Source organism: Cydia pomonella, chromosome 2 (genome assembly GCF_033807575.1).
Source record: "Cydia pomonella isolate Wapato2018A chromosome 2, ilCydPomo1, whole genome shotgun sequence".
In the NCBI taxonomy this organism is placed as follows: Eukaryota; Metazoa; Arthropoda; class Insecta; order Lepidoptera; family Tortricidae; genus Cydia; species Cydia pomonella.
The window spans coordinates 1,495,015-1,519,098 of NC_084704.1; the positions used below are offsets into that span (position 1 = coordinate 1,495,015).

The following is a 24,084-nucleotide window of genomic DNA, read 5'->3' on the forward strand; positions in this document are numbered from 1 at the left end:
TTTTATTTGTGGCCTTTTCTACTAGAAAAAGTATTAGTTTAGTTAATTCGTAGAAAAAGTATTGTATACAATAGTGATATAATCAAGCTTTTCAATCTCGTACCTACTTAGGTCACTTAGCAAGCTTCGTGGCCTAAATACGGTACTCGACGGAAAAGCTCCCTATTATATAACGATTGTATATCATACTATTTAAACATAAATACGCTATAAAAATGAGTGAAGACGAATTAAGTAATTCGTCTTCATTACTAAGCTAATCAGGTTTCGTCTTGATTCATTCCTAAATATTACTACGTAAAGACGTATGGAAGGTGGAGGTAAGGAAAGAAATCTCAATATACCAAAAAGTGTCATCAAAAAACCATAAATAGGTGGCGCTACAATACCTAGAGTACTTGAACAAAAAAATCAAATCATAGACAGCGCACTTCACTCCGTCAATAACGCTTAGGTTCTTAGCTACTCTAGCGCTACTCTGGAGAGATTTGGAACTATTATTTATAGCTGACAGCTGGACACTTTTGCAACAGTTCTATCATATGAGATTTCTCTCCTCTTAAATCCACACTCCTTAGTAAAAACGGGCCTTACTAGCACTACAATGTAGGCCAGTGCGTTGGTGCGCAAATCGCGTTTGTGGACATGTTCGTTGGTTGGTGCGCATGTTCGCTCGGCATTATATGAACGGGCTATCTTTACTTATGAAATGAGTGTTTTCAAACTTTTGGAGCACAACGATTAGTTCCGGATTTTAAGAAAGGAATAAGTAAATTGTTACGCCATTTTGTTTGTAAGGAGGCCTTCCGATTTCTTCATCTATTAAGGCCTTGGGTTCAGCTGCTTTTCTCATTTTCACTATGTATGGGTGAGCGAGATGGCTGTGCGTGCCCGGGGATCGCGAATATCACGTTTTTGATTTTTTATTTTTTGTAAGTTTCAACAAAACAAAAGTAATCGGTGAGTGTGATATAACCACTCACATGATTCCAGCAACTAAGGTTTCAACATTTCGCACCTCTAAAATGATCGTTGCAACTCGAGTTGCGAACGGAGTGTATGCGGTTTTTTATTTCTTATCAGTGAAGGGCTGCACAGATATGGTGTAAACATTTATTAAAATACAGAATACCAACGTGACAATATTTAAAAAATGTTTCAACCACATAGACATAACCACAGTATTTTTTATCTATGTTACTTTGCAAGTTGTTCGGGAAAGTGCGAGTGTTAAAAGTTGCTGCGTGTTTTAAAATGCCGTAAGTATTCAAATTTACATATTTCTGTTAGTATTATATATTAAATTACTCCGCATTTATTGATCTATTTAGATTAAAACTATATTTTAGACCTACTTAATAATGATGACCATAAAATCTCACTTCAAACCAATAACTCTGTAGATTTTTGGCGTGTTTCCTATTTTAATGCCCTAGATTTCTATGATTACCAAATATATCTTGAGCAACCTATAGTCATTAAATAGTTCGATTACCTATTAAATTACATTAATAAACAATAAAATGCATTAAATCACTGTTTATTATCCAGGATTAGCGAACAAACCATGTGACGGAAAATTGTAAGTACAAACACAGCAACTGTGGTTGCTTAAAGCATTTTTGCACATCGTAAGGCATGTGGTACACTAGACGTTGCATACGCGTTTTGGGGTGTTTGTTACTACTTACTTATAATTTCTATTTACTAATATTTCTTATATATATTGCCCGGATCCTGGGGTAGCTTGCCGTTTTTCGTCTGGCAGTGAATGTGTTAAAAGTTCCTATTTCTGTTGAACATCTGCACCGCGCGACTGTTGTGCTCCGCCCTAAATAGGTAGCCATCTTTGTTTTTGACATGGCGCAGGTCAGTTTGCCGGCCGCCGTGTTGTTTATTTACGTTTGTAATCAGTATAATTTCATGTGTTAATAGTTACTATTTGCTTATTGTGCTTAATTTGTTGTGAAGTGTATGTTATGGTGCATATATTACACGTGTTAGTGTAGTTATAAGTTAGTTCGGTTGGTGATCGGCCGTTTTAAAGACACCAAAGTTTAGTAGGTATGTAAATACTCTTTTGTTATTTTAAGTTATAAAGCCACTATCATTGTCATAATTACATAAATTATGTATTTAATTTCAAGGTAATTAGTGTCTTAAACGGTTATTTACTATATTTTTGTACTTCAGTGTCTAAATTAGCCACAAAAAAATCACGAATATAGCACATAGTTACACGCCAGGTGGAGCAATTCGAAAGTTCCTTATCAGAATTTGAATCAGTTTTACTCTGCAATTTTATAGGTGAGCTATCAAGGTGTTTAGTATCAATTAAAAGCTTATTAAACCTTCTTTAAATTGAATAAAAAAAAAGATATGTTATCGATTTAGATTGTTTATTAAAAATAGTTTTCTACTATAACTCGGAAATTATTCCTTTAGGTAAACTTCGTGAATTTTTAATAATTATTTTTATTCTAACAGCAAATAGCTAAAGTAAGAAAATATTTTTTTTTGTTTCTTTACCATTATAAAACCGAAAGAATCATTCCAAATGCTTAAGCAGAAGCAAAGTTATCGATTTTTGAAGATATCACGACACTGTGCCGTCGTATCTGCGAAATGGCAGAGCAATTCAGGGCACCTTTCGTTAAAATCGGAATCATGTGAGTGGATAAAATAAAATTAATCGTCGAATTTTTGGCTTTTATTAAAAATTATTACAAATTTTTAAGGTGCGTTTTAGGGGAGCGAATCAGGTTTCGAATAAGTGAAGTACTAGAAAAAGGCCTGCTTATTGCAATTAAATATATGAACTGTATAGTGATCTAAAAAAGCGCGACTATTTTTTAAACTGGTGGCAGAACCTACTGCTACTTAATGGCATAGATAAAATTCCAGTGTAAGTATAATTGGATCAACTTCAGTGTTATTGTTCAATGTCTTACAGACTCATAATGGCATAGGCAAAGATTACATTGTCAGGATCATCAATTGCATTATCTCCATTGTTACTATAAGTCTAGAAGGATGACTAGGCGAAGTTAGAAAAAAATCTATAGTCAATGTTCCTTTGTGGTAATTGTAAATTGCTCGATAATTGAACCAGTTTAACCATGTTTACCGCGATCATAAACAATGAACTTATATCATGGTCATTATTACATGGGACAGTGTCACGCAATGAAGTTTATAAATAAATAAATATTATAGGACATTATTACACACATTGACTAAGTCCCACAGTAAGCCAAGAAGGCTTTTGTTGTGGGCACTTAGACAACGATATATATAATATATAAATACTTAAATACATAGAAAACACCCATGACTCGGGAACAAATATCCGTGTACATCACACAAATAAATGCCCTTACCGGGATTTGAACCCAGAACCATCGGCTTCACAGGCAGGGTCACTACCCACTAGTCCAGAACGGTCATCATTACTAACTGAATCTATTAATCTGCTATAATAAACATTATTAGACTAATCGGAGATAAGTATAGTTAAAATCCGCAGTTGGAAACCGCGTATCTGACTGTGCCAGACAGTCTACCAACAAGGAGAGATGGCGGGATCGTGCTAAGAGCTGTGTCCGCCTCTACTACCGATGCGGGCGCCACCACGGGACCACGACCGCTCTGCCAAGAGCGAAACGACAGAGAAGATAGTCACGAACTTTGATTGTGGAGCCATTTGCTTGCAGCTGTGACAGTTACTTTTGAACGTGAACTGTACAGATACATCCTTACCTATATGGAAAAGTATTCAAGGCTGGCAAATACTTTCAGGCGCGAAGTTTCATCCACTACTTTTGATGCTGAATGTACCTATTTGTTTCTGAATATTTGGTTTAGGCTCTACTCAAAACTAGAAGTTTATTCACACGGGATCTTCATCTATTGCAAGAGAATATAATCGATCGCTAGGTACTCTCTTTATCGCCCCTTCTAACAAGCTGCCGTACTCCTTTGACCGCCGTAGAAGTCAACTGACGCGCGTGGCTGCAGCCCAATACTCGTACCACAAAGTAAATAGCGGCGGCGCGCGCCGGAGCAGAGTCCGCTCAGTACAAACTGCCATTTTCGCCGCACGACCACAGACGTGACATTTACCCACAGAGACGTAACATTTACAGGCGTTCTCGGGCACTCTCGGGCAGAGCTTAGTCGGGCTGTGCGCGCGTTGCTCACTTGACGTCCCCGCCGCTACGTAGGTACCTACTGTCATGTACGTCAAAATGCAGTCTCTAAGGAATGTAAACATGATAAGATGTATGTATAAGCAAATCGATGTATGTATGTCTGTAAACTTATATTACCTACTCCTTTTTAAAATTCGAAATTGATACAGAAGGAACCCTAGTGAGTCGGGCAAGTTTAGGTATGTATATTCAAGAACGGCGGGAACGGACGTTCTGTTTATTTTTTATTATGTGCCTGTACCAACCTTTGTGCATTCCGACAACGTGTACTGTGTTGTCGACTCACGTATGGGCAGTGCGCGCAACTGTTTTCAAGTAATGCATTTTGATTTTGACCAGTAGACAGTATTTTTCAACACTTTATAACATCCCGTTCTAAGGTAATTATGTTTTATGTACTAACCGTTTTTTTCTAATTAGGAATGATAATATATAATAACTATTTATTCCCTAACATACGTATTCGCATTCTGACATTCACATCCCGGACATTCGTATTCGCATTCGGACATTCGCATCCTGGACATTCGTATTCGCATTCGCGAATGTGAATAATGCGACATTAGTGACATCCCTGGTTGCTATTTGTAATACATTCTTCATTCTCACTTGGCTCGTTTGTTTTATAAATAACATACGGCCCGATTTCAATAATGAGATACGATGAGTTCTGGTTTAGATAAGTTCTCATTTAGATATCGTTTGTATGTCGTATAATTGACAGAAGCAGCTCGATTCGGGCAACTAATGTCACTCTGACGTTAGAAATATCGTGGATATGGAAGGTAGATGCAAGGAACAAACTCCTAGGCAGAATTGTTGCAAAAATGTCCAGCTGTCAGCTATAAATAATAGTTCCAAATCTCACCAGACTAGCGCTAGAGTAGCTAAGAACCTAGGCGTTATTGACAGAGTGAAGTGCGCTGTCTATGATTAGATTTTTTTCTCAAGTATTCTAGGTATTGTAGCGCCACCTATTTATGGTTTTTTGTCGGACACATTTTGGTATATGGAGATTTTGTTCCTTGCATCTACCTTCCATAATCGTGGATAGATCTTACTGGGATCACAGCGGAATCGAAATAAATGTTAATTTTGACATGTCGTTTAGTTATCCGTCTTTTAAAGATCTTAAACGTGTCTTAATCATTCTTCGAATCGGGTTAATTTCGACTCTTCAAATAACCAGAACTAAACCAAACATTTGCCTATTAACCAAACACCCATAACTGTCATAAATATTGAACTCGTAAACATTAGTTCAACATAGACCTTGTCAAACAATAGCCCGAACTTTGCAGTTGCTGTATAGAGCGTGCCATTCACAAAGACGCGTGCCTTGACTCGTATTGTCATGAGGTTAATGGTTAGATTTGACATATCTGTGCGTCATCTTGGATGACTATAGTCGAGTAACTGACAAATCTCCTTGTTGAAGGTACTTAGCATGTTTTAGACGACAACATATATATGTTGGTTTCATTGTCGTCAGAACAAATAAGTACCTAAATTGTATGTCAGAAAAGCTTATCTTCTGATTCAGAATACAGAGAAGAATTGAATAGATGTGGGTATAATTAATATTTAGGCCCACCATAAACCTCCCACTTAAATATTAACCTCCCCTTATTATATAATAAGGTACCTGACCGAATTATTAATCTTATTTTTTCGAGAACGATTATTCTGCTCGAGGTTTGAATCCATTCTTTTTGACCACCACAGACACATTATGATAGGGTAAAGTACCAAAGTAGTACAGATTATTGTCATCTTGTTTCATAGCCTCTCGCTTAACTCGGAGTGTAGTGAGAAGTTATTATGAACAACTATGACGTGGTTGACGGCATGGCTGAGTGAAACTAATGATTATACTCATTAAGAAAAAGTTAAGTTAACCTTTTGAACGCCAAGTAAAGTTCATTACTGTTTTAGCGATAAGACCGCCTGTTGTTTACCTCTTCTTTATGTGGTGTATTATTTGTACTGTTTCTGTATAGAGGTGTGCAATAAAGAGTATTTGTATTGTATTGTATTACTAGTCGTGCCACGCCCCATGGACAATATAGGCGATGTGACTTACGCTGTCAAAGTAACCTCCACACTTTCAATGAAGGTTTACATTAGCTCGCTTGCGATCAGGATCTTGGCGTGTCAGTAACGTTTTTATTTGTAATGTAAGGCGTTCAATGGGTTAAATAATTCAATTTATAGTTAAATATTTAACCTTAAAAACAATCCCACAACTACCTCGTTAACCTTCTAATAAGTAGGTAATAGATGTAATAAAATAAACAGTATTTTGGTGAAATTTTATTGAATCACATAGGAATGTTTATTATTATATTGAAAAGAGAATAAATCTACAGTATCTTAGCAACAGTCTAATCGTAATTATATTTACTTATTTTTAGCGAAAAGTAATAGTACATTACGATACAAGTGCGAACTATAGAAAATTCGAAACGAGTGGCGATCGATTAAAACACGACCGAAGGGAGTGTTTTAAATCGACACGAGTTGCGAATTACCTATTGTTCGCACTTGTATCGTACAACGTTTTACAGTACATATGGCCCTTTAAATGTTCGACACAGTAACGTAATATGCAAATTTTCGCACTAGTGCTATAAAGTAGCACCATATGTACTGTAAATAATGTTTTCAAACTCGCACACTACTAATTTATTAATAGACTTTGAAAATAAAATCACAAATTCAATAAAACAAACAAACAGGCAAGCATACAAAATAAAAAGGCTCCTTACACTTAGGTAGACAAATAATAATTCTTCTAGATTTGCCAAAGTGAACGTTATCATTGTATATAACATATTTACAATAAAATCGATATTTGAGTTACTAACCTAACCCCTTTATTAGTCATTTAAGCCACTCAGGTCAAAATGTATTATAACTTAAATATAAACATTAAACATATATATTCAAATGGTATATCAAAGCTAACATTATAGGGTACTTATATTGCAAATGGTATATTTAGAACAATCAAAGTAGATATATTGATGAAAATTGGCAATATGGCGTGGTAGTACGAAGCTTCAAAAAGGAGTTTTCAGAAAAAAGAAACATTTTTTTTTTCGAAAATTAACAATGTTGGCTCATTTTTACTTAGAATCACGAATCCCACTAATGTTGCCAAATACAGGATAATTTGTGACGGCTCATATTTTTTTTTTAATAAGAAAGCGTCACAAAATTGCCAAATTTGCGAGATTATATATTATAGGTATTTTAAATCAAAAGTATTCGTGTTTCTATGAAAAAATAACCCAAATTTCTTCTTAAAAAAATAATTACACTTATTTATTAAATTTTCAAATTCAAATTTATTTCTTGGAAATTACCAAATTTCAAATGATTATTTCACACAACACAGCATAGTTAGAGATAATAAAGAAAATGCATGTGTATATTTAAATATAATTATTTCAAATTGTATCATCGCACCTGGACTTTTGACAAGTAGGCAATTAAACCTACATTATTTGGTTTATGTGTATTCACTAATATAACCTTACACATATCAACACATGCATACGTTACTAAGTTACTGAACTAGCGATTATTAAAAACACAAGCGACACAATTAGAAGATAAACGAAACAAACATTTGTCTTGTATTGATATAATTTGCCGCCAATTTGCAATTAATTAATACTCAAGGGGAGAAATATATTTCATTTTTATTTTAACAACGGCACTTTACCCCGTAGACGACGATACTTTTTATGATAAATAACGGAACATCTCATTCAAAATGCCATGACCGATAAATCTTCGAATATTGTTAAACAATGAATATTTAATGTTATTGCATTTGTCGTCAAAATTGCGTTATGTATTTTTGCAACCACATTAACAACATGTAAAGAGTATGCCTTTAATTAATAATAATGTGTCTCCAGAAAATAGTACGTAAAAAACAAATTAAATAGCAGCAAATCTAGGCCTTTTATAAGCTTGGTATTTGTATAAATAATCTATATGTAATTGTCACCAAAAACTAGCTTAGTTAAATGCAATAATGCACCTTAATATTACATGTAACTTTCATCATAAGAATAAAATTGAGCTCACCCGAAGCTTGTATAATTTTATTTATTTTATATGATTGCACGTTTCGATATTATCGAGAAAATTATCAAAATAAAATTACAATGAAGTCTACTTTGGCAATTTAAAAATTTCTTCACCGTTAATATGAAAACCACGATTATCCAAACACTTGAATAAGTGCGTTGAACTAGGTTTATTAATGCTTGGAATCTACCGAAGTTAAGGACCGAACACAACGGCACTTGACTTTCGACGAATTGCCTGATAGGAAGACACGTTGGAGCCAAAGATAAAGAGTACCGACTCATTACCTACTGCAACAACATTAACCTACAAACCAGAAAACGACCTTGATGTGTGAATTTGGAACATATTTTTTATTCCCTGCTGAACCAATGGGAAGGGAGGGATTAAATACCGATTTGAACGGTCCCTAACACTTGGTCTTCACAGTTTAATTATTTCGGACTCTCACGATACAGAATAACAGATTAGTGTCCGACCGAAGACGGTTTTTTTTTTGCCGAAACCGAAATCAAGGTTCGGTTTTGCTCTAGAGTTAGCCGATTTTTATTCCGAAACTGCAACTTCGGTCGAACTCTAATAACAGAGGTCTCCAAACTACTTATGCCTTTACTATTAGCCCGCGTAAAGAAAGCTAAGAGAGCCAAAGGCCTTACAACCCAGCCCGCTTGATCGAAGGCCAATGAAGGTCAAAATTTGAAAACCTCTGCATTACAACAACATAAACATCTCTTAATTTTTGTTACAGGTCATAGAACCTGCTAAAAGTACGCAGGAAAGTCGAAATCCTGGCAGCCTTCTAAAATTTGGAGATCTCTGCAGTATAACAACTCCTTAAACACCTTTAAATTCTTATTTGAGGTCCTCAGCATCGCCCAGCAGGTCTTCACACTCCTTCTCGTCCCACTGTTTGTCGTCCAGCTTGCCTGCGCCGGCGACTACTTCGTACTCGTTCAGCTCGGCTTCTAACTCTTTCTCCCATTGCTCTGTAATATTGGAACGAGTGAGAGGCAGGTATTTTATGGGGTTCATGTTCGGAGCGAGTAGAATGCTATTTGAGTAAATGTCTATTTTGGGCCAATCTTTATTTTGTTGTCGATTTTTTCGACTTCAAATTTTGATTTTTGGTATGTTTGAAGAGCTCCTGATTCTAGGCGGAATAAACACGAAATCCCAATATGGGACAAAAAATTTATGTAACTTTCCGTTAAGTTACCAAATATCCATACGTTTTCGTAACTCAGAGGAAGATTTTTAGGCCATACAGTTCATGACATTGCGCTTATATTGCACAGAATAAGGATTTCTATCTATTCAGTATTCTATAGGTATTCAAGAAATTTTAATAATATAAAAATCGGTTCATTATATGCTCTATATTATATGCTCATTGGTTTCGATGGTCCGTTTCACTGAAATTTGGAGAATTAAAAAGATATCTTCTGTCGTATGGTTGATAAAGAGATACTTAAGATAATTATCAAAATTTATGAAACAGGTATGTAAAGATATTGTAGTCAAATATAAAATAGCATTCCACTTGATATACCAGAAGTCCAGAGTGTGAGTTTGAGGCAAAACATTTGTAAATTTCTGAAATTTCGCTAACATATGAACCGATGCGAATTGAATCATAAATATGTTATCATCATTTCATGTTTTGTCTGGAACTAACAGGCAGTTCCGTAAAGACCGCAAAGCAAGAAAAGTACTCTATTCAATGCTGATACGAAAAAATCCAGATTGTCATGACATAACGATTTACGAAGGTCGATAACATCGTAAAGTATGTAATGGTAAAGTCTGGACTCGTCCTGAGGGTCGCGAAGTTGAAATCTCGGCACAATGGGAATTTTAATTCGTTTGTGGTGAGCGTTCCGACTGTATGTATATATGTTAGTTTTAAGGTATTTATCTATGGGCCATGAGTTGCCTGAAATAAAGATTATCATTCATTCATTCATAACCCTTAATTGAAAGCAAGGTTACCTATATTATTGACAGTGTACGCCATAGCATAATATTTTAAGTTACTCACAATGAGTTTAGGCTTTCAAAGAGTTAGCTATTTAGATCTTAGTATCGAATACTCAGCTTATTTGCAATCTTTACAATAATCAAAAAGTGATATTACCTTCAGAAAAACTTCTCAAAACCGGCACTAAAATAACAAGACCGATGTATTTTAGAATAATATAATTATTTCAATTCATAATAACTAACTATAATGCCAATTTAATAACTTTTACGTTGTTCTAAACATTGTTCATGTACTGATGATAAATTACTCTAACTGACTAAATTACATTTCCAAGTCGTTTAGAAACTAAATAACGTACTACTGTAGGGTAGGGATGAAATTGCTGTACTTTTACTTACTTTACATGTCGCATTTTCGTACTTAATCCTTTGGGTATATATATGAAGGAAAATTTCCGTAGCTGTTAATTTTATTTGGTTCCCCGTCTTGGCACGTCATCAATCTTCATTTGACATTGACGAAGTGTGGACGAAAACTAGGTTTTTATTACTAGGAACCACAAGTATCCGATGAAAGTAGCTTTGATCACCAAACGGCGGAAAATTTAACATTGCGATCTATTAAAATTTATCACATCAACATTCCGAATTAAGCAAAAACATTTTGCAGTTCATAAGGATTTGAACAAGGTGATTTTTATGAAGGTATTTTACGTAAGTAGTTCGAGCAATTTCCTCCCTACATGAATGTCATGGAAGAACGGGTAACGGAACGCTATAAAATTATTATTTTTAAATATAATGACAACGGCGAAGATCCAAAACACACAACAGCCAGATTATTTAGTTACATTTAAAGACACTTTATAATTTTTGACGAGTTGGACATGTGGAAGGACGAGCGGTTGAACAGTGTTTGCCATAGCACTCTCACTTAGTGACGTCGTCATTTTTAATGGCCTACACGTTCTTAATAGGGTTGTTACATTTGTCACGCTGTCACATTTTTTTTTGTAATAATCATTCGAATTATTTTTATTACGAATTCATCAAATGTAGGTAAAATGTATTTCGGCTTGTACAATTTACACATATCAACTAAACCAATAATCAACGCCATTTTCATCCAAAATACGCACCATGATAAATAATTATTTCATTCTGTTAAACGAAGTTTAGTTTTATAATCCATTTAATACATTTAATACATCTGATTACAAAATTTAAGTCTAAATCTTTCAATGAAGTAACTGACACACATTTGTAACTCTTGCATTTCCAGTAAGCCCCTGCTCAAAACCCCGCATCGCTCGGCCTTCCACCTGTCCACTCGCTGTAATCGCGTTTAGGCTCGGGTAACTGCTGCGAGGGAACGTAGGCCAGTGCTCGTAACTTCTCTTTGCGGACACCAGGGGGCGCTGGGGGGCACACTACAACTATTAATAATATATATAAATATTATAAGATATCTTACACATTTCTAACATTGATTCGACAACCCTAAAGCGTAGGGGAGATGAGCCAACCCTAAAACCTTAGAAATTCAGGGTGTGTATCGCGATCTTTTTTTTTTAATGTCGTGCAATTTAAAACATTGCCTTATGCTATTTATCATCAAATTAGTTTTGTATTCGAAAATTATAGTAATTCTAAGTTGATTTGTGTATATAAATGAAATTTTATAACTGAAAACACAATGCAAAATTAGTGCCCCCGTAGCCCCCCGTCCTTATAACTATTATAAATAGATGATTTACTTCAATACTATTCTACACAAATTTAATTACACTGGATATCTCAGATACAATGTAACGACCTAGTCTAATTGTAAATATTTTATTACAAAAGAAATACGGAAGAGTGTGTTGCCAGCCAGTTTTGTATCCTTGAAGTTTTAGAGGCAGTATTCTTTAATTGACTGTCACGTACGTGATATGTCGCGGCCATACGACGGGTAACCTTCGGAAACTCGCATCTCGATCACACAGAACTTTATAATATTTGAAATTATCAAAGCACGCTCGCCCTATATCCAAAATTCAATCGTCTATCTACATCTCTATCGCCCTTGTAATAATCGAGTGAAAGAGATGGAAGTAGACTAGCTTTGGATTTTTAGGGCCACATCACTAGTTACATTCTGAAGTGTTAGAGAGAGACAAGCGTGTTATTCATGTCTGGGCTGGTATGCGATCCCTTCGAAAAACTGACAACACTTCATATTTACAAAACACAAAGTTTCAACATTGCTACACGTTGAAATCAGACCAACTTTGAGAAATGCAAGCGAAACAAAAAAGCACACGTCAATGCAAAACAGAGTTGGAAGCGATGTCGATAAAGTTTAAAATCGGGTAGCAATGTCAAAACCAGAAACATAGTCGAACTACCCTCCTTAGACCCGGAGTCATTTTTGCTGTTTTAAATTTGGAACCTTCTATAGTTCCATTATAGCTCAAAATTTGACTTGACTTTTTTCCTTTAAAAGACATCGGGACTTAGGAGGCTACTGAGCGGTACTAAACTGTGTCGGAGCTATAGAACCTTAGTACAAGAATTTATCAATACTTAGACATATATATAACATTCAGTAGACATTAAAATAGGTTCCATTGAAAATTTGATAGACAAGTATACAGTTCGAATACCTCAATAGCTTTTTTCTAAAATTTTATGTAGTTTTTTTATATAGCTATTGAAATACAGACCTAGTTATATATTTAATGTGATACAACAGGTGATATATAAAGACACGACAATATATACAGTTACGTCCAGCGGGACAAGCGATATTGTCATAACATTCATTATATATGATGATAAATAACAACGGTGAGATATGGAGCTGATATATTATATTATATAAACAATCGAACAGCAATAGTTTCTTTATATATGCATAAATCATAGTGTGATAGAATTAACAGTGAAACAGTGATAGAGGTTTGGTAGAATAATGCCATCTTATACAATTGTCGCAGTTATATGTTTTTTTCGTGTGATTCAAATTATCTACACTAAAGTGCAATTAAACGTCTATACATGTTTACTTATTTCACTGTATGATTATCTAAATAATGATACGATTTACACGAAATATCAAACTAGTATTAAGAGACCGAATTTATACCAAACGTGACTGTGCGTAAACTTCTTATATAGCGAATTTGATAAAATATATTCCATTGAATATATTTTCCCCAACCAAACGAATTATTTAAACGTTTCGTCATTTTAAAAAGTCATTAATACATACACGCCGCCCTAATTGTGTTTGCAATAATAACATTATAATTATCTTGTCTGTGGTGTCCAAATTGACTGGGGTTTTTTGATATTAAATCAATAAAAATACATATCCATTAGATTGTAGTTCGCGTATACTTTAAAAATAACCTCCGACGTCTCGAGGACGACATTGTCGCCGTGGTGGTCAGAGAGACTCCTCCACGGGGATAATCCCGTCCTCGGAACGAAGTCGGATGTAAGTTTAAGTATGGTTAAGTACCAGTAAAGTTAAGTAATAATGTGTGAAAATCGTGAACCTTGGCCACTTTGTATTTTGTCACAGTGAAATCTCGGAATCTATAAGTGACCTCACATGACCGTAACGTAAATTCTTCGTGGTTAGCGTCCTTGTATTATAATAAAGTAAGATGTGGCCCCGCCATCATTTTGATTATACTATGGCATTATTCGACCTAACCGAACCTTACACGTGAAGAGCCTAACATCGCAAGTACACTTCGCCTCGAAGCCTCGACTGGATTGCCGGTTCTATTCAGTATTCCTAAGGCTCTTCTTAGGCCCGTACCACAGACTGGGTTTACCTAAAAGCATTGATAACATACTCCAGTACATATTCTCTACCCAAAGCTCTTATTGTACTCATATGAAATATGTATTTAAACATTTTTTTACATGTTATTTTCTTTATACCTTTGAGATTTCAGACTGACGCATACAGTTCGTGTGTAGGTACAGTATTTTTACAGGGCACATTTGGCAACTTGCTGCGCCAGCGCGGAAAAACTTCTATTGAGAACGCCCTACTTCGTTACCATAAGGTTTATGAATGGTCAATTAATTTTTAACGACGTTACACCAAGTCCTATGCCAAACATTGCTGTATAGCGCAAATTGGTTTAGCATTACACATTTCGGTCATAACGCGTCTGGATAACTTTGGAGTTAACGTTTAGCTTTCAGGGTATACCCAGTCAATATTAAGTTAAAGTTGTCACTTATAAAAATCTTCCATTTTCACCTTGTCTTGGCTATCTTATCATTGTCAGTCCTCCCCACCGTAGGGCGAGATCAAAAGTGACGCTATTTTCACACGACGTAAAAAACGCAAGCTTTATTTAATTTACATCGTTTTCCCTGGGAACTGTTTAATTCAGGATCAATACGTCTTTTGAAATCAAAACTAGCATCAGTGACATCCTTAACCTCAAACAAATGTATGCTTTAAAAAATACGATGATAAACATAAATTAGAAATATGATCCCCGGCATATCTTATCGACAGGCTGGTACAGAGTAACACTAATATATACTTGTCATATAGAGCCTATAGTGAATAAGAACCGTGCAATGGTGTTATAAGTGATGCCCCGTAGTCCATGCGTTGCTTAAGCTGCATTCCGGGAGAGAAAATGCTTTAAAACAGCTGTCAGAGTAACACTTATATGCACAAACTATATTTGCACTGTTTCTTGAAAAGTTGTTTTTTTATATAATAAGAAGATCATTTAATGCAAATATATTTTGTATTAAATTATATTTTTATAATACTCTTGGATCTGACGACAGATCCATTTTCCGTCATGTTTAATTTGAATAAATACTATAAATATTAGTTAAGCTTTAACTAATTCGTAAGATCCAAAAGCATGCAAGAGTTTTCTCAAAGTTGGTTTGACAGTGTCATTATATTTTTACAGTTCCAAAAGAAGTCTAAAGCTTAGTTGATGTCATCGCTGCGATATCAAATATCTTATTAAATGATCCACAATTTTTTGTTTCTAATCGAGTCAAACATATAATTTGAAACAAGACAAACAAATATGACAGTGATATATAACATGTTATTATTGTCATAGCATCGGCAAAAAACGCAAATCTGGCAACTCCATTTCAAGGTCATTAAGGAATTTTTAGTCAAAAGACAATATCTAAAGCCTCTTAAGTTCTTCTGGAAGATGAAGTTTGCGACTTCAGCCGATGATATACAAAAATAAAGATGAACCACTAATAATGACAGATCATTTATATTGCTTACGCAGCGGTGACCACGTATATTTTTCACGACATTGACTTTGATCAAGACTGCACAACAGAGAACGATGGGAACATACTAAATAATATGGCTAATGTGTGTTCAACTGATTATGAAATAAAAACAAATATAAATGGAAAATAAATGCATGGTATTGAAGAGAACTTAAACTTAATTGACGAGATCAATTTTAAGACCTGCTGCTCAAAATTTTGTGACATGGTGACGTTCAATTGCGTTTATCAAGTAGTGAAAAAAAAAAACAGCTGAAAAACGAATGACAAAAAAACACTCAAGTAAAAAAAAAAACTATTAGTTTAAACCATTTCATATCCTACTCAATAACTATTTAAACAATAGAAATTGAGAAACTGTTTAAACTCAACAATACGTCAAAGAAAAGTCTTCAGTAGACAAATAAAAACAAAACTATGACGTTGATAACGCAATTGAAAATCCCCAGTCGTTTAAACTCAATTATTCTTACCGTCGTCGTTTTCTCTATCGACTTTGAGCGACTTTATCCGCTGCTTGGCGTCTTCGATCGACTCCTGAGAGGATTTCTCTTTCAGTATGAGCTCGTTGCTGTCGTCTATTATTGGAGTAAGGGAATAAACAATGAGCAAATTATAAAAAAAAGTGCATGGTGAAGTAAATTAAAAACAGACCACAACTAAACACTTAAATAAAGTTAAAAGGACAAGAACAGGAAGGAAATTCGGTGAAATGATCGTCTACAGCTATTTTTCTCTCATTTCGTATTGATATTAATGATAAATTCATATACCCATTGACGACCTATTCCACTATTTTCAGATGAAACCAATTCAATTTTTATTTATAGCAATACGTAGGTTACTACCACAAGCATAAAATTGCCATAGACAATTTTCCAGCAGTACCAGCCATTAAAGCAGATGGCAACAACACTACTAGCTGCCAATTCAACTCAAATTTGATTGCCAGTTTTTTGTCTGTTGGATCCTTTTCCTCTGTCCATTTGTAAGCAATATTTGGGCTACACGGGCAGTTCTGACAGCATGCATGGCACGTGACACAGACTACATACCCTGGGAGTCGTCGGCGCTGGCCTGACGAGAGCCGGCGGCCACCGCGTCCGCCTCGTTGGCCTGGCAGATCAGCGACAGGCGGTAGAAGTAGTTCCGCCAGAAGTTCTCCTCCGTGATGCTGGAACGTAATCGGTTAATCAATTAGTTATCAAGGACAGTCGCTCGTTTCCTGTCACTCTCGGACTTGCATATTTGTTACAATAAGTGTTAACAAACGATAAAAGAACGACCATCTAGGCATTTTCCGGAAATCGAAATAAAGGATATTTAATGCTACTCTAACCAGGGATCGTTACCGGTATACTGACTACCGGTTTTAAATGAGGTATAACCGGTTATAGTTGTATTTCGCTATTTATATCACTAAAGCTTTGATTACCGGTATAATCAATAACGGTATTCATGTCTATTAGCGATTTTGCCATTAGACAACAATACCTGTATTTGACATGTTACCCTTAAAAACCATGTCAATGTCTATAGACTCCTTTATTTGTTTCTTCAAATGTCTCATTGCCTTTTTCATAAAATGTCAGAATATTTCGGACTTAGTACTTTGGCTAGGCTTTTCCTTTTCGAATAAAATGAAGGACAGAATAATAGTAAACACTTCAGCCAGCTATGCAGAATGTTATCGCGTGACATTACAATATTACACCTATTTGTTGTGATTTAGTAGTAGTGTCTGATTGACATCTTACCTTTCAAGTGCAATGAATAGCGGTATTGAATAAAGGTATTTCATATTTAAAATAGTCTATATATAGCGATAAAAACGAAAGCGAAATGAAAACAATACCACTAAAAGGAATATAGGTATTCTTTTTATAGCGGTAATAGTTTGACAATCGTTTTACAGGTATTAAATAAAACCGGTTGTACAATCCCTGACTCTGCTTACCACTTGTGTACAAGCTCTGCTTGGCCCTGTCCTTAGCCATTTATAGCTGGTACAGCCGGGTGTATCATGTTTTGTTACCATGAAGATCTTAGGCGTTCATAGCTGGACCAAGAATTTAACCTTTTGAACGCCACGCCTATAGCACACGGCGCGTAATCGTGAACCTTGTCGGTACGCATATTGGGCTATAGCCGCGCGCTTCATATGACGTCTTTGGCGGTCAAAAGGTTAAGCGCTGAGGAAGGCATAATAGTTTATATACAACAGATTTTCAATAGCGTAACAAATAATTTATATAAGTAGACAACCGATTTTCAACAGCGTAGTTTCTTCTTACTTTAAAATTTTATTTCATACAATGTTTCTCTATTTTAACTACTTATAAAATTCTCGTGAGACTCGCAGTCCAAAACTATTTAAACATATTTCCATATTATAAATTCACCATTCCTTGATTGAACTAAAAGATGGGATGTTGTCTAATGTAATTGTTATTTCTAAGATAATTTAATGAATTTGTATACCAACATTGGGCCTTAATTGAATTGAATAGAATCTGTGTCATTTTCAAAGGTTGTTACGTAATATCAACAAACTACCGGAATAGTTTTTCTTGGATACGGCAATTTCGCAAAACTGAATGATAAAAAGCGTATCCAAACTTTATTGCCTCGGCATTGAAAGATTTATGTTATCATATTTTATCCTCAGCCTATTTGTATCTGCCGCTCAATAAACTGGCGTTCTTATAGGCTAAGTTTACACAGCGACTATTCAATTCAATATTTCCTCGCATACGGTTTTACCGTATACGAGACGGCTATTCACACGGCGCGAGGTCCATTCGGTTTTCACGTATGCGGTCTTTCCATACGGTGCTACCGATATTTTAGGATACGGTACTTTACATCAAAACAATTAACTTCCAATAGATTTTAAGAAAACTTTTCATATATTTATTTTATTTTCAATTATCAAACCAAAATCTATCTAAAAATATTCACGTGCATTTAACAGACAAGACGTTTAACACTTTATTTATTTACTCGTATTTAAACTTTATTGCACACATAAAGAAAAATGTACAAATGGCGAACTTAATGCCAAAAGGCATTCTCTACCAGTCAACCATTGGGTCAATCAGAGACAGACAGACTTACGTTTAGTAACAAATGTATCAACTCGTACTAAACACTAATCAATATGTAAACAGGCCCTAATGCTAGTGTACACGCTCGTAAGGGCCTTATAAGACAAAAGTTAATTGTTGACTATCTCCGAAATGGAGTTAATTAGAATACCGGTGTCTTTGAGAAAGTTACTCAATTTAAGCTCAGGGATGCACCCTTGAAATTAACGGAAAAAAATAAACACGGTGTATAATGTATAAAAGATAAACTAATACATATAATTATGTACATATACATGATGGTGAACCTTACTTAAGTTCTTCTGACAGAAGATACTTGCGAAGTAGGCGTTAGAAAACGGGTTTGCTTGGGGCTTGTCGAATAAAGAGAGGCAGGGAATTCCAGAGACGGGTTGCCTCAACGGCGAAAGAGACATAAAACCCGTACGGTGAGAAGGACTCGAGAGTTTGAGAGAACGGAAGGAACGGAGTTCACATCCTGGACGGGGAGTGATGAAAGTGAATTTACGTTTAAGATAACCAGGAGAGGAAGGCTCGAACAAAATGGAGAAAAAAATATTCAGGATTCGACGTCACTTCTATCATGTCAGCAATTGACTGTCTTAAATGTTATTTTATTATAAACTTGTCATTTGAATTATCAACGTAAAGTGGTCAGCTGAGGTTAGGTAAAGAAGGTTCTAGAATCTGTTCAATGAGGTCTCATTTAATTATCTCATTAACAGGGTATTTTTACGTAACAAATTTGGTTTCCAATTTTCTCCAAATAAACATCATAAAACCTATAAATGTTTTTTACTTAAATATACCTACTCCAGGAACCCAATACTATCAGCTGAAAAATAATTTGTTAGCGTCGTATACGAAACCTGTGTTTGTCCGTGTGAACGAAACAACATAAACACAAGCGCCACTGAGCATCGCATTCGTTAAAATGATTTCGAGAATCTCGCATCTTCGGTGGCAAGACCCTATGGTATACGGTAAATTTCACGAACATACGCCGTAAACGATTTTCAAAGTTACTTACTTACTTACTCCGTTGGCTCAGCGACCCAAAATGAGACTTGGCCTCCGACACAAGACAGCGCCACTTTTCTCGGTCCTGTGCGACCTCTCGCCAATTGTCGACTCGAAGCTCGCGCAGATCCGCCTCCACCATGTCGCTCCAGCGATACCTAGGGCGTCCGATAGGACGTCCTCCTGCTAGGCGACCCAGGTACGCTCTTTTTACGTTCCGATCTTCGTCCATTCTCTCAAGGTGGCCCAACCAACGGAGTCTGTGGGCTTTACTTTCTCCCATGATGTTAGGTTCAGCCACTAGGTCTTCAATCTCACGGTTCTTAAGGACTGTCCAACTTCCATCCGGTCTTCGTTTGGGGCCCAATATTTTACGGAGGATTTTCCTCTCGGCAACTAGCAGCATGTTTTCTTCCTTGAGTGTTAGTGTCCATGCTTCGCATCCGTAGGATGCGGATTTTCAAAGTTGCCATACCAATTTAATTGTCACTAAGACATCCGACAAAATCTCGTATATGGTATACGAGAAAAATTACGCCGTGTGTAAGTAGCCTTATACGACTCCCCTTACTTTGAAAAGAAATATACGACTTTCCTACAAGAATTTCACTTGGGGTTGGTCGTACATGTTATGTAATGCTCGGCTATCGCTTAGCTCAGATAGTTTGTGTATTTTAAGTTATTCGTTGAGGAATACAGTCGATATTGTACGTGGTTTGAAATTTTTAGGACATTAGTGAACTCTACTTATGCTACTTGAACGTCCTGTTTTCCAGGTAAATTGGCAAACTCGATCACTCGCTACCGTCCTTTAAATGCGATTCAATGTAAGAAGCTCAGATTTACTCGAAATCTTACTTAGATTAGATTAGTGTGAAAGTACTTACACTTTAGGCACGAGGTCGAAGCGCATCTTCTCGAGGTTAGAGTCCTCGGCCATGATGGCGGTGGCTACAGGGTACATCTTGTCGTAGTCGAACTCGAACTCCACGCCGGCGGGTGGCGCGCGCACGAAGTTCCTTCGGTCCTGGAATATTTAACGTTTGAATTTATAATTTTACGAAACATCACAATTAACCTTACAGGGATTTTGTGAATATTCCGTTAGCCGACACCTTTGTTTTCGTTGTATATCGTCCTGGTATAATCGTGTTCATTTTGCTGCTTACCAAGTCATTTTTACAGCAGACAGCTTCTTAAAGTGCAGAGCTCACCTGAATTTAAAACGCGTCCTGTAAAATTAAATTTCGGGACCAGTAATGTCACTGTTGACAGCTGACAAATCATATCCATACCCGTTTCATAGCAAGAAATTGAAATCTGTATCAATACTTAATATCACCATCATCTTTCAGTATGGCCTCCTTGGGGCTCCAATTTGTGGAGCACCGCCCTCTGCTAGCCACGCTGTGCTGTTGTACTGTAGTGGACAGTGAGAGGCACAACTGCTTCATCCTCCTGCAGCCTCGTTGGGGCATCGCGCCACGTGTGGGGCGCCGCCCCCTGCGGACCGTGTGTACTTACAGTGGACAACGAGAGGCACTCCTCCTTGAGCGCGGCCTCGTTGGGTGCTCCGACCCACGGCGCGACGGCCGCGGCGCCGGTACCCGCCTGCCCCTTGATGAACGCGTCTTGCTCTTTGTTGAATTCGCCCAAGATGCTCTGAGGACCAAGAAAAAAATAGCTAAATAAATATGTGTTTATCGTAACATGAATTGAGTTAACAGTCAGGAAATATCTCAAAGGGATATTTTGCAAGTTCCGCTAGTTCCGTTATAAAACCCGGTCTTTGTTTTCGGAAAGGAAGTTAAAAAATAGGACCGATTTAGAAATTGAGATCAAAGTACCTCATAAAGAAAATCGAGTTAAAAATTGTAATGGAGTCCTACCTTTTATAAATGTCCTGTTCAGAATGCTAGAATTTAATTTGCTTACGTCTACCGGAAAGTACTTGGATACTCTTCAAAACTTAAACTATTGCGGCACATATTTCTTAGAAGTAACTGTGATACGAATTCATTCGCAGAACTCCTCCAGCCTAGATACGATAATTGTAAAGCCGCAAAGGCAAAAGCCAGCTTTCCGAGCCCAAGAATTAACCATAACCAAGTAATTAGGACACTCCTCAACCCTTGTCATGTAATTTCCGTGCCTGTCGTGTCGACTCTGATTGTTACCTAGCACTGTGTAATTGGCAACGTCTCAATAATTCAGACGTTATTAAGCTCTTGTCTGTCGGCGTTGGTAGACTGTTTGGATTGGAAATGACAGGACAGATTATAAACGTGGGAGATTGGAATAACACGTTAACGTTGGATACATAGTACGACTCGTCATGAGAAAAAACGTTTAGGTGACAAAGTGAATATATTTACTTGAACGAAAAGAAAATGGCAACATATGAAGCGTTGATGTGTAAAAGGAAAGTGTTTATTATGGAGTCTAAAGTTGTTGTAAAAAAGCCAGCATTTTTACACAAAATCTCACAATAAAAGATATAATAAATACACCTTACGCTCAGGACGATACTTTATAATCATTAATAATTCTAATCAGAAAAAAAGTCTTCGCATTCTCTTTCATCGTTTAATATTCAAGAAGGTTTGCATTAAGCAATTTGTGATAATAGCCAGGGTGTGATAAGAATTTCGAGATAGCTAATCTTCTATTTGAGCTTGATTTTTTTAATTCCGAGATATTGTTTGAATGATTCAGGCGCGAACGAGTAACGATTTATCATCCGGAGGTAAATTGAAAGGGAAAACTGAACAAAGCTGTGGAACGGAAGTCATTCAAGGAGGATTGTCAAGGTCACATCGATCAGATAAGTAAGGCACGTTTGCACCCTAATTTGTCACAATTTTGTACTACTTACTTGATAAAAAAGGGAAGTTTGCGGTCCGGCTGAGTGGTGTTGCAACGTACCAAATGACGGTCTGGTAAAGTTTCTTTGCATTCTTGAACTACGAGAATATTTCGCAAAATGGATCTTTGCTGATATTAAAACGGGGGTTTGTAAAGACAATCAAAGTAGAGGAGAATAGAAATAGTAGTTAAATAAACCACTAACAAAGAAAAGAAAAATTATCACATCACTTGACAAATTATATAGGAACTACAAAAATATCAAACCCAATGTTATTTGAAGAGCCATAACAACGTGTCATATATTTTCGCGCTCCGCTGCGCAAGTTATTATGGCAGACTATAAAAGCAAATCAAAAGCAATCAGAAGTTATTCAATTTACCAAACCGGGTCACCAATTTCGGGCAGAGGCGGTCCTTTTCATTAAATTATCCTCTGGTATTAATTACACTAGTTTATTCATGGTGGGCTTGTGTGCCGTGAATTATAAATGTGTTTTACTAAATGTCTGTGTTACGAGGGAAGTTCTTGATGTGGTTGGGAGATAACTTAGTTTTGTCGTCACTTAATTTGTACGATTTGAGTTTGCTGTTAGTTTTACCACTAAAACCAAACCAAAAAAGTAAAAGTAGTTAAAGTAGTAAAAGTAGTTTTAGTAGTGCGACATGTAATTGGCAACGTCTCAACTGAGTATACCCAGTTGCAAAAAAAATACCCGTTTTATAATTGAATTTCTTGCTCCTAACTGTCATTAGGTAAAACAATACGAAACACATTTAAAAATGGCTGACAGCAAACTTTGACTTGATGTTCATAAATCATAAGTGACACTATGAAAGCGATAAAAGAAATTTCTACTAACAAAACTTCCGTGAGACATAGACATATTAAATATATTAATTTGACTTGACCGTTATTCGAAGCTTATTAATTGAGAGAGGCACATCGTTTCCCGCCATTGTATTGCTATCTCTTTCTAACTTATGGCTATATTTCACTCTTTTTCCCCCACCATTAGTGGACCAACACCTGGCAGTGGGGATGAGTTTTACTTAAACGAAATCCCAGAATGGCTCGTCATTGGCGTCTCGTTTCCCGCCGCGATAGGTCGTGTTAACAAAAAGTACGACTTTGGTTAAATCCGTTATTTAAAATTATAGCTCGCTTCAAGTACAAGCATAATATCTAAGTTTATAGTTCCGTGTTCATTACCTGCGAGTGTCTAGTAAAAGGTTACCTATTTGTGAAAACTTATTCACGTAAGTAATCTTCGAGTAGCTATTTATTTTGTTTCTATTCCATTGCACAAAGACTTTCGAATCTACCCCTCAAATTTGTTGAAAAATTATAATTATTTAAACGGTTTTTGCCGTTCGATTCTTATTGTTGTTTTGTATTGTAGAATTATGGATGATGTAGAATGTATCTATTGAGTCAAGCAGTAGTGATAGTGGCTGCTCTAACTAGAGGAACTCCTCAGACTCTTCAAGGTCAGATTCGA

At 36.1% G+C, this 24,084-nt stretch overlaps 1 protein-coding gene across 8 annotated transcripts in view; it reads right to left on the reverse strand.

Annotated features, from left to right (window-relative positions):
* Positions 1 to 6,511: 6,511 nt before the first annotated feature.
* The window catches only part of LOC133531380 (synapse-associated protein of 47 kDa), a 184,485-nt gene continuing 166,912 nt past the window's right edge, over positions 6,512 to 24,084 (reverse strand). For 6 of the 8 annotated variants that reach the window (XM_061869579.1, XM_061869608.1, XM_061869587.1 and 3 more), the window contains 5 exons: positions 21,242 to 21,379; positions 20,605 to 20,744; positions 16,646 to 16,764; positions 16,064 to 16,168; positions 6,512 to 9,301 (listed from right to left, as the gene is read on the reverse strand). In XM_061869579.1, coding sequence (XP_061725563.1) covers positions 9,168 to 9,301; positions 16,064 to 16,168; positions 16,646 to 16,764; positions 20,605 to 20,744; positions 21,242 to 21,379 — 636 coding nt within the window. In that variant the 3' untranslated portion in view covers positions 6,512 to 9,167. Of the gene's footprint in view, positions 9,302 to 10,496; positions 14,935 to 16,063; positions 16,169 to 16,645; positions 16,765 to 20,604; positions 20,745 to 21,241; positions 21,380 to 24,084 lie in introns of those variants that run through there. The other 2 variants (XM_061869622.1, XM_061869627.1) reach the window with 2 other exon arrangements.